The sequence below is a fragment of the Chiloscyllium plagiosum genome, chromosome 37 (genome assembly GCF_004010195.1).
Source record: "Chiloscyllium plagiosum isolate BGI_BamShark_2017 chromosome 37, ASM401019v2, whole genome shotgun sequence".
Classification (NCBI taxonomy): domain Eukaryota; kingdom Metazoa; phylum Chordata; class Chondrichthyes; order Orectolobiformes; family Hemiscylliidae; genus Chiloscyllium; species Chiloscyllium plagiosum.
In genome coordinates, this window is record NC_057746.1 from 16,997,199 (window position 1) to 17,008,087 (window position 10,889).

Below are 10,889 nucleotides of genomic sequence, written 5' to 3' on the forward strand. Positions count from 1 at the left end.
GGGAACATCTCTGGGACACCCGCACCAATCAACCACACTGCCCTGTGGCCCAACATTTCAACTCCCCCTCCCACTCTGCCGAGGAAATGGAGATCCTGGGCCTCCTTCACCACCACTCCCTCACCACCCGACACCTGGAGGAAGAACGCCTCATCTTCCGCCTCGGAACACTTCAACCCCAGGGCATCAATGTGGATTTCACCAGTTTCCTCATTTCCCCTTCCCCCACCTCACCCCAGTTCCAAGCTTCCAGCTCAGCACCATCCCCATGACCTGTCCTACCTGCCTCTCTTCCTTCCCACCTATCCACTCCACCCTCCTCCCTAACCTATCACCTTCATCCCTACCCCCACTCACCTATTGTACTCTATGCTACTTTCTCCCCAACCCCACCCTCATCTCATTTATCTCTCCACCCTTCAGGCTCTCTGCCTGTATTCCTGATGAAGGGTTTTTGCCCGAAACGTTGATTTTCTTGCTCCTCAGATGCTGCCTGAACTGCTGTGCTTTTCCAGCACCACTCTACTCCAAAAGCAGTAGCCAGGGTGGCATGGTGGCTCAGTGGTTGCCCCTGCTGCCTCACAGCGCCAGGGATCTGGGTTCGATACCAGCCTCGGGTGACTGTGTGTTGAGTTTGCGCATTCTCCCTGTGTCTGCGTGGGCTTCCTCTGCGTGTTCTAGTTTCCTCCCACAGTCCAAAGATATGCTGGTTAGATAAATTGGCCATGCTAAATTGCCCCATAGTTATTCAGGGATTATAGGTAAGGGAATGGCTCGGGGTGGGTTACTCTTTGGAGGGTTGGTGTGGACTTGCTGGGCCACACTGTAGAGATTCTATGATCTCTGCCTCTTGGAGCCGTGTTTCACTGTAATCCGTGTTTTTTTCAGTGACAGTTCACAGTCTGGACACTGGCCTCAGTACCTCCATGTTTAAAGTATAAAACACTCAAAGGACTCTTGAGATGTACTTAGTATTCCCTCATTTTATTTTAGTTTTGAGATGAAGATTTGAAATGCCAAGGCTGTAGGCTGAATGCTGGAAATAGGATGGGAATGTGAATAAGTCCTTGATGACTGTCACAGATATGATGGGGCAAGGGGCTATGCGCTGTAACGCTCTTTAACTCCCACAGCCTTTGACTAAGCAGCTGATGGTGTAGGTCACATGACAGTGGCAAACTGAGAACATGACTTGGAATTGAAATTGTTTGAAAGGTTATTTGAAATTGGAGAACTCAATGTTGAGTCCTCCCCATCCCCCGACTCCTTCCCAGCACCCCCACTTCCCCTGCTCCCAGCCACCAACCGGATTCACTCCTTCCAATGACCAACAATGTCATACCCTCATCCCGTCTCCACCTATCCCCTCTTCACAACCCTGCCCCCGCCACCCACTTTATCTGCAGCTAACGCCACCCCCACCCCCAAGGTTACACCTGAAATGTCGCCTCCTCCACCTCCTGACACTGCCTGGCTTGCTGTGTTCCTCCAGCCTCCTGCCTGGCTACATTCAATGAGATCATGACTGATCTGTAGCCTTACTCCATATGCCTGCCTTTGGCCCATATCCCTGAATACCTGTGTTTAACAGATTAGATTAGATTCCCTACAGCATGGAAACAGGCCCTTCAACCCAACAAGTCCACACCGGCCCTCTGGAGAGTAACCCACTCAGACCCATTGTTTTTTAACTTGCTCAGAATTAACAACTGATCCAGTGCCGTTAGTGGGAGACAGTTCAAACGTCGACCACACTTTGGGTGTAGAAGTGCTTCCGAACATCTCTCTGAACAGTCTGGCCCCAGAGTGTTCTAGAATCTCCAACCGGTTTATCTTAATCGACCCAGAACTGGCGTTTTCACATCAATCCAAACACAGGCCCCTTCAGATTATTTCTCACGAGCCTCTCAAAATTGTTTTGCAGAAAAATGAGGAGACCTCGATGAGTGTCATTGGAAAAGTTCGAATTCAATCTCCATCGCTGCTGTAAAGTGAAGCGGGTATTAGCGGAAAGTGAATCAGGAGTTGTGGAGATAGACGATCCAGAGTTTGGGGAAGGAGAGAGTCCAGAGGGTGAGTTGTGATTGCAAAAGGAGGAAGACAGACCGGGTGGGGGAAAGGGAGTGAAAGGATGAAAGTATTATTTCCAGTCCCCTTTTACACTTTCTGCTTGGCTCTATCTGTCTCCCCTTGCCCTCTCTCTCCTGCCTGTGTACTACCTCTCTCTCTCTATCCCTCTCTCATTCACACTACTAGCGCCTTTGTGTCACTACTAGCACCTCTTGTCTCTCTGCTGGCCTCCTTCAATTCTTTGTCCTTTCTTCAAATCTCTTTCCATAATGTCTCTTTCGCTATGTCTGTGCTGCCATCTTTCTCAGACTCTCTCTCTGTATTTAAACAGCTCTCTTGCACAGAGGTGTGGGAAATGCTGATAGTGACTGTGATAAAGTGTTTTGTTCAGATCCGAGTTTAAAACATGTCTGCCTCATAAATATCAGGAAACTTCCTCTGTTCGTTATGTTCAGGATGACTCCGCCCACAGTTTGGATTCCCGGTTGCCGAGCGCTTGTTTTGTTTACATTGCTCTTTCAGTAACTGAGCCGGAGGAGACTGCAGCTGGGGAGAACGAACAGTACTGAGGGGGCACCGCACTGTCAGAGGGTCAATACTGAGGGACTGTCGCACTGTCGGAAGGTCAGTACTGAGGGAGTCCCGCACTGTCAGAGGGTCAGTGCTGAGGGAGCACTGCACTGTCGGAGGGTCAATACTGAGGGACTGTCGCACTGTCGGAGGGTCAGTGCTGAGGGAGTGCTGCACTGTCGGAGGGTCAGTACTGAGGGAGTGCCGCACTGTCAGAGAGTCAGTACTGAGGTACTGTCGCACTGTCAGAGGGTCCGTACTGAGGGAGTGCTGCACTGTCGGAGGGTCAGTGCTGAGGGAGTGCCGCACTGTCAGAGAGTCAGTACTGAGGGAGCGCCGCACTGTCGGATGGTCAGTACTGAGGGACTGTCGCACTGTCAGAGGGTCCGTACTGAGGGAGTGCCGCACTATCAGAGGGTCAGTGCTGAGGGAGCCCCACACTGTTGGAGGGTTTAATGGTTATTTAAGTTATGTGCAGTGAAACTGAAGTGTAGATTAGCTCCAGAAAGAAGCTACCAGCGTTCCATTTTGACAACAGAAACCCAAGTGCTTTAAACCTAACGAGGTGTTAGATACAGGGAGACAGCTGCATTATGTGGATAGTGTTTTGAAAATTTGCACTGGGGGTGTTTTTCATTCTTAGAAAATCTGCTTTGTTTCATTTTGACCTGGAAAGCAATGTTTTGAGATGAATGGAATTATATTTTTACACATTATAAAATCATTGAATAAATAAGTCATTGAATTTGCATTCTAAGTAGATTGGATTATTCTATTTTATCTCTATTTTACCTTCTGTTTTGTTGTTAAATAAAACTGGAATACGTGTTTCTGTTTCAGTGAGAGACCACTTCATTGAAAGCAAATAAAAATATAATCTATCAAAGCAGACTCCCCCCTGGAAACTGAACTGTCCATAACAGCATCTGCTGCCATTGTAACACCAGCCAATTATCCAATGGGAGAAGTGATCAAACAGGCTCGATTATCGTCCAGTTACCGGTGGCCTCCAGAGATGACGAGCTGTGTTAAGATCCCTCGGTCAATGCTGCATTGTCCACTCCTGAAGGTGAGGCTCTTTCCTTCACTTTTGAAAGAAGATAGCAGGTCAGAGCACGATGAGGCCGTTCGGCCCCTTGCTCCTCACTACTGGTCAATAAAACCACACCTGCTCCTCTCCTTCAACTCCTCCATTCTGCCTGATCCCAATACCCCTTCAAACACTGATAGGGAGCAGTGCAGAATCTTCCTGATGCCTGAGAATCCACTGCTTCCGGCGATGCGGAATGCCCTCCCTCACTAATGTCTCCTCATCTCAGTCCGAGATGATCACCCACCCCTTAGGAGGGGTTCGTGAGGAAGTGCTCATCATTTGCATGTCAGAGACTGGGTGAGAGCATCAGCGGCAGATTGGCTGATGGAGGGACGGGTTTGGACAACTTTGGAGAGACGTCAGGAGCAGCCAAAGTGACAGAAGTGGGAGTCTGGCAAGCCTGGGGTGGCACGGTGGCTCAGTGGTTAGCACTGCTGCCTCACTCTGCCAGGGACCTGGGTTCAATTCCAGCCTCAGACGACTGTCTGTGTGGTGTTTGCACACTCTCCCCGTGTCTGCGTGGGGTTTCCTCTGGGTGTTCCGGTTTCCTCACACAGTCCAGTGATTTGCAGGTGACGGTGGATTGGCCATGCTAAATTGCCCATAGTGTTCAGGGTTGTGTTGGTTAGGTGCCTTAGTTGGGGGAATAGGGTTGGGTGGGATACTCTTTGGAGGGTCTTGAAGGACCGAATGGCCTGTTTTCACACTGTAGGGAATCTATTCTATTCTGAGTCCTCAACTCCAGGTCAGTCCTTGTGTCACCCAGCGTGCTTTAACTTAACCCTAGTGAGAGATTCCAACCCTAGCAGGACAATTTTAAAAAACAATTCTTCCACAAGTCATGAGTGTCACTGCCAAGGCTAGTATTTGTTACCCAGTGTCCACAAGAAACATTGAGCCAACTTTCACTGATTCAGTTGGTGTTTCTCACTGTAGGACCTGAGCACTGGGCAGCAGAGATACCTGTCCACCATCATCACCATCTACAGGGCAGCACCACTCCGTAGGAGCCTACACCAGCAATACATCAACAGCCTGACGAGGCAGATGACATTGGGTATGTAATGGTTTCGTACCGACATACAGAAGAGTTGTCCATTACAATTACTCCCTTGGGTGATGTCAGTTATCTAAAACAGAACCTCAGCATCCATTCTGTTCCTGAACCCACAACTCTACTGCACCATTAACATCCTCATGAGGGAGTGCCACACTGTGGGAGGGTCAGCACTGAGGGAGTGCTGCACTGTCAGAGGTTCAGTACTGAGGGAGTGCTGCACTGTCAGAGGGTCACTACTGAGGGAGTGCTGCACTGTCAGAGGGTAGATACTGGGGGAGTGCTGCACTGAAAACTGTGTTGCTGGAAAAGTGCAGCAGGTCAGGCAGCATCAAAGGAGCAGGAGAATTGACGTTTCGGGCATAAACCCTTTTTCAGCTCTGATCTCCAGCATCTGCAGTCCTCACTTTCTCCCGGAGTGCTGCACTGTCAGAGGGTCAGTACTGAGGGAGTGCTGCACTGTCAGAGGGTCAGTACTGAGGGAGTTCCGCCCTGTCAGAGGGTCAGTGCTGAGGGAGTGCTGCACTGTCAGAGGGTCAGTGCTGAGGGAGTGCCGCACTGTCAGAGGGTCAGCACTGAGGGAGTGTCACACTGTCAGAGAGTCAGTAGAGGGAGTGCAGTAGTGTCAGAGGGTCAGTACTGAGGGAGTGCTGCACTGTCAGAGGGTCAGTAGAGGGAGTGCAGCAGTGTCAGAGGATCAGTACTGAGGGAGTGCCGCACTGTCAGAGGGTCAGCACTGAGGGAGTGTCACACTGTCAGAGGGTCAGTAGAGGGAGTGCAGCAGTGTCAGAGGGTCAGTATTGAGGGAGTGCTGCACTGTTGCCAGTGTGAAGAGTGCATTATAACCTTGGTGTCGCTATCACATTGATAAGACATTAAACGGTGGTCCTGTAAGTGGACATAAGAGATTGCTGGGTGTTCTATTGTAGCAACAGCAGGAAGGTTCTCTAACATTTATCTCTAAATGAACATTACTAAATTTAGCTGATGTAGTCCTTTCTCATGATGCTATGTTGGATTTTCCTGTCCCATAAAATGGTCACGTTCCCGACATTACAACAGTGGCGGCACATCGAAATGAATCCAATCTTTAACTGGAAATGCTTTTGCACAGGCTGATATGTTGTAAGGCTCTGTAGTAAACAAATTGTGTTTTAAAGGTTACATTTCTGCTGCGGAAATGGACAAATTTCTGGATTTTCTGAAAAAGCCCAAGCAGCAGCAGTATCGCAAACAGTCTCCTTCTCTGGTCAGAACCGTCAAGAGGGCATCCAGAGAACAAAGTCACTGCTCACAACTCAAATCGAAGACAAAAGAGGGAGGGAAAAGGTTCGAACTGCTCATGGCCCTTCGTTCTTCCACTCCGGCCCAACACCTGAACCACCTCACCTCCTGTTAATCCCAGCGCCCCCTCTCAGTACCATGTTCTGGTTAATCCCAGACTGTAAATTATAGTGCTGTGGTTAATCCTGGATCCCTCGGTACCATGCTGTAGTTGCGCGCAGGCCCCTAGCCATCCAACTCCTTCCCTGTCGTCCAAACTGGAGTTAATTCCAGCTCCCTGTGTCCATCTCCGTTATCTCATCTCTGTCTGAACTGTGTTGCAAGATGTGGAATAATTAATTTGCTTGGTTTCCAACAGATAAATAGCTTTTTCTGGAACCAGGTCAGACTGAAGATCTGACACAATTGAGGACCGCTGTGACTGGGAATGAATTGTGCCTTACCCGGCTGAGTGTGAAAGAAAGATTGCATTTCCCAATAAATTGATTGGTGGTTCATTGTCGTTTTCATTAAGGAATTCCTATTAGAAGGCACATTTCTCAACTTCAGGACATTACTGTACCAAATGGCTTCAAGGCTACAGAGGTGTTTTCTTTGAAGGGTGACCACTAATGTGATGAGAATGAGGGGTCACGCAATAAAAGCAGAAGTGATGCCCAATTTATTTTCTCTGCAGGCTGAGAGCATTTTGGTGACACACTTCCTGAAAAGGTGTTGGAGGATGATTCCTTGAATATGTTTCAGGCAGAAGTAGACAGATCCTTGTTAAATTTGGGGTTGCAATTTCCAGCCATAGATGGCAATGTGACTTTATAAGTTACAGGATCAGCCACGATTGTTCTGAATGGGGCAGCAGGGCTGAGGGGTTAGAGGATCTCCTCCCACTCCTTGGTAGAACAGTGACAGTAAATCCAAAGCAAAGCCACAAAATGTATAATTCCTCATCAGAAAGGTGGAAAATCTAACAGCGTGGTGCTCCCTCAGTACTGACCCTCTGGCAGTGCGACACTCCCTCAGTACTGACCTTCTTACACTGCATCGCCCTCTCAGTACTGACCCTCTGACAGTGCCGCACTCCCTCAGTACTGACCCTCTGACAGTGCGGCACTCCCTCAGTGCTGACCCTCTGACAGTGCGGCGCTCCCTCAGTGCTGACCCTCTGACAGTGCGGCACTCCCTCAGTGCTGGCCCTCTGACAGTGCGGCGCTCCCTCAGTGCTGACCCTCTGACAGTGCAGTGCTTCCAGTGTTGATCCTCTGACAGTGCGGTGCTCCCAGTACTGACCGTCTGACAGTGCGGCACTCCCTCAGTACTGACCCTTTGACAGTGCGGCACTCCCTCAGTGTTGACCCTCTGACAGTGCGGCGCTCCCTCAGTGTTGACCCTCTGACAGTGCGGCGCTCCCTCAGTGTTGACCCTCTGACAGTACGGCACTCCCTCAGTGTTGACCCTCTGACAGTGTGGTGCTCCTTCAGTGCTGCACTCCCTCAGTACTGACCCTCTGACAGTGTAGCGCTCCCTCAGTACTAACCCTCTGACAGTGTGGTGCTCCTTCAGTGCTGATCCTCTGACAGTGTGGTGCTCCCAGTACTGAACCTCTGACAGTGCGGCATTCCCTCAGTACTGACCCTCTGACGGTGCGGCACTCCCTCAGTACTGACCATTTGACAGTGCGGCACTCCCTCAGTACTGACCATTTGACAGTGCGGCACTCCCTCAGTACTGACCCTCTGACAGTGCGGCACACCTCCACTATCGACTCTCTGACAGTGCAGTGCTCCCCCACCACCGCACGCTAAGGGGGTGAGAAGTGGGGACAGCTAATGCAGATACATTCCAGCGTTTTTCTCAGACTAGAAAGGACACCGCTATGTCGTGTGTGTTGGTGGAAATCGGGAGCACATGCAAGTCATCAGAATCAGAGGAACTCTCAAGCCGTGTCATCGGAATCTGTGACACTCATAACAACCCTCGCAGAAAGCACCCGAGGAAGGCCATTCAGCCCAACCCCTCATTGTCTCTTCTGTCATTTGTTTCAACAGAATAAAAAAAATCCATGGCTATCTGTTGTGAATGCATTCATTGAGAGATCATTCTTGGGCAGGAATCACCAAAAAACATCCACCAGCATTTGAATGTAGAACCATTCCCCTCCCCCAGCTCTTGGCATGAAACACCCAACTCCTTATCCCAACATTATGCCCCTCAGGTCTGGAATCTCAGGAGTTTCGGATCTTTCCATGAGACCATCAGTTTGTTCTTCTCAATTCCAAGAGGTGAGAGACCACTCCCCACAGTCCACTCAATCTCTCCTCTTACCTTGGCGATCCATCAGCTTTGAGCGTGGGGGCAGCACTTCGGCCGTGGAATACTTCAGACTTTAAAAGGTGGGCAAAAAGATTTACAAGGATGTTGCCAAGTTTGGAGGGTTTGAGCTACAGGGAGAGGCTGAACAGGCTGGGGTTGTTTTCCCTGGAGCGTCGGAGGCTGAGGGATGACCGCATAGAAATTTATAAAATCATGATAGGGTAAATAGACAAGGTCTTTTCCCTGGGGTCGGGGAGTCCAGAACTAGAGGGGCATAGGTTTAGGGTGAGAGAGGAAAGATATAAAAGAGACCTAAGGGGCAACTTTTTCATGCAGAGGGTGGTATGTGTATGGAATGAGCTGCCAGAGGAAGTGGTGGAGGCTGGTACAATTACAGCATTTAAAAGGCATTTGGATGGGTATATGAATAGGAAGGGTTTGGAGGGATGTGGGCCAGGTGCTGGCAAATAGGACTAGATTAGGTTGGGATATCTGGTCGGAATGGACGGGTTAGACCGAAGGGTCTGTTTCCGTGCTGTACATCTCTATGACGGTCAGCAGGAGGATGGTGTGGATTGGTGGTGGGGGGGGGGGGGGGGGGGGGGGTTGGGTTGTTCAAGAACTGACCGCTGAGAGAACACTGAGAGAACGCTGACGTGACTGACACAAAGAGGCCTCAGGCCCTCACGCCACATGTTTATTCCCAACGTTAACACTTGAAACAGAGAGAGAAAAAAATAACTACAACCGTTCCCCCTCGCACCCAGCCCCAGACTCCGCAAACTTCACTGGCAGACCAGTGAAGGAGGGGCTGCTGGGAAGGGAAAGAGGACCTTCAGCGACAGCATCCCCGTTATCAACCCACCCACCCACTCCTCAGTGCAGGGGATGCTGGGGGAGAGATGGGGTGGCGGGGCGGGGGTCCCTCAGCCAATGTAGATCCGGTGAAAATCGTTGGCACCGAAGGCAGCGTTACACTTGGGGCACTTGCGCTGGCGTGTGTCATAACGAGTCTTGACGCACTCGAAGCAGAAAACATGGAAGCACTTGGTCAGCACAGCATCCTTCTTTCTCATGTTACAGCACGGGCAGGTCAGCTTCGCCTGGTCACCGAGACACAGGGGGAGGGAGGGGGAGGGGGAGAGGGAGAGAGAGAGAGGGAGGGAGGGGGAAGGAGAGAGAAAGAGGGAGGGAGGGAGGGAGAGGGAGGGGGGAAGAGAGAGAGAGAAGGGGAGAGAGGCAGAGAGGGTAAGAAAGGGAGAGAGGGAGGGAGAGAGGGAGAGTTAGAGAGAGAGCGCGAGCAAGGGAGCGAGAGAGAGGGAGCGAGTGAGAGAGAGAAAGACAGAGGGAGAGAGAGAAGAACAAAGTCAGGTTCTGGACGCAGACCATTGAAGTAGCACCAGCCATCCCCTTCCCCGACGAAACAATTATTCTGTCTGCCTGCCTTAGGAAACGGACCAGATCAGTGTGGTGCTGGAAAAGCACAGGTCAGGCAGCATCTGAGGAGCAGGAAAATTGCGTTTCGAGCAAAAGCTCTTCATCAGGAAACAACCGACCACATCCATACGCCAGAAAACTGACCGATCCGCTCCCCATTCCCCAGGGACTGACCGATCCACTCGCTATTCCCCAGGGACTGACTGATCCGCTCCCCGTTCCCCAGGGACTGACCGATCCCCTCGCTATTCCCCAGGGACTGACCGATCCACTCCCCGTTCCCCAGGCACTGACCGATCCGCTCCCCGTTCCCCAGGGACAGGCCGATCCGCTCCCCGTTCCCCAGGGACTCACTGATCCAGTCCCATTCCAAAAAAAATTGACCGATCCAGCCTTTGATTCCCCTATGTCACTACATCACAACGTTCTAATACCACCTTCGCTCTCCGCCCCCCCCCCCCCCCCCCCCGCCCCACCCAATCACAGAGCACATTGGAAATGGGTGATCCTGTGCCAGTTTGTGCCAGCTCCTCTCCATGTGAGGAAAGTGGGATGTTCCTGACCAGCACAGGACAGGCCCAGCTCACCATCACCATCACCACCACCACCACCATTAAACCAGAGATTCCTTCACCAAGTGCAAATAGATTCATTCATGTTTTCTCCTCAGGAATGACTAATCAATTGCCTCTTCCGAATATGAAGGTTTCTGGTGTTATCCTCAACCCGGGACTGATGACCCACTCGCCCTCTGAACACTGCACTCATCTACAACCGTGAATTTGGAGGAATCGGACTCTTCCCCAACCCCCCCACACCTCTCCACCAAACGATGAGATCTGCATGGATGCAAGGGCATCCCCAAATCCACTCGCCCCAGAAACGGGACAATGCCGACACTCCCCTCTCCCTGTTTGGAGGGAAGCTCAGCGATACCCAACCTTCCTGGGATGTGCTGGCCCACAGCACCCACACTCTCACCCCCAGCCCAAGTCCCAGTGAATCTCCCCCGCCAGCCCCAGTTCCAGTAAATCCCCCCCATCCCCAGCGAATCTCCCCCCCATCCCCAGT

General features: G+C 51.1%; 2 protein-coding genes across 4 annotated transcripts in view; one reads left to right on the forward strand and one right to left on the reverse strand.

The window, feature by feature from the left end:
* Window positions 1–1,716: 1,716 nt before the first annotated feature.
* Window positions 1,717–7,115, forward strand: LOC122541163 (protein FAM216B-like). 3 transcript variants are annotated; one of them, XM_043677779.1, is made up of 6 exons: window positions 1,720–2,073; window positions 2,593–2,694; window positions 3,481–3,709; window positions 4,670–4,790; window positions 5,951–6,119; window positions 6,433–7,115. In XM_043677779.1, the coding sequence occupies exons 3-6, from the start codon at window positions 3,599–3,601 to the stop codon at window positions 6,434–6,436; spliced, it is 405 nt and encodes a 134-aa protein (XP_043533714.1). In that variant the 5' UTR covers window positions 1,720–2,073; window positions 2,593–2,694; window positions 3,481–3,598; the 3' UTR covers window positions 6,437–7,115. The 3 variants fall into 3 exon arrangements, 2 of the variants coding, with proteins under 2 accessions (XP_043533713.1, XP_043533714.1); XM_043677778.1 differs by lacking the exon at window positions 6,433–7,115 and having other exon boundaries at window positions 1,717–2,073; window positions 5,951–6,426; XR_006309536.1 differs by lacking the exon at window positions 5,951–6,119 and having other exon boundaries at window positions 1,724–2,073.
* A 1,907-nt stretch (window positions 7,116–9,022) lies between these two features.
* rnf20 (ring finger protein 20, E3 ubiquitin protein ligase) overlaps window positions 9,023–10,889 on the reverse strand; it is a 42,964-nt gene continuing 41,097 nt past the window's right edge. The window contains exon 17 of the mRNA XM_043677858.1: window positions 9,023–9,529. Coding sequence (XP_043533793.1) covers window positions 9,308–9,529 — 222 coding nt within the window. The 3' untranslated portion in view covers window positions 9,023–9,307. The remainder of the gene's footprint in view (window positions 9,530–10,889) is intronic.

Bases quoted from the DNA above. Each gene is read 5' to 3' on its own strand.
- LOC122541163 (XM_043677778.1), top strand. From the start codon at position 3,599: ATGGGAGAAGTGATCAAACAGGCTCGATTATCGTCCAGTTACCGGTGG. The intron at 3,710-4,669 runs GTGAGGCTCTTT...TTCTCACTGTAG, and splicing joins TGCATTGTCCACTCCTGAAG to GACCTGAGCACTGGGCAGCA. The intron at 4,791-5,950 runs GTATGTAATGGT...TGTGTTTTAAAG, and splicing joins GACGAGGCAGATGACATTGG to GTTACATTTCTGCTGCGGAA.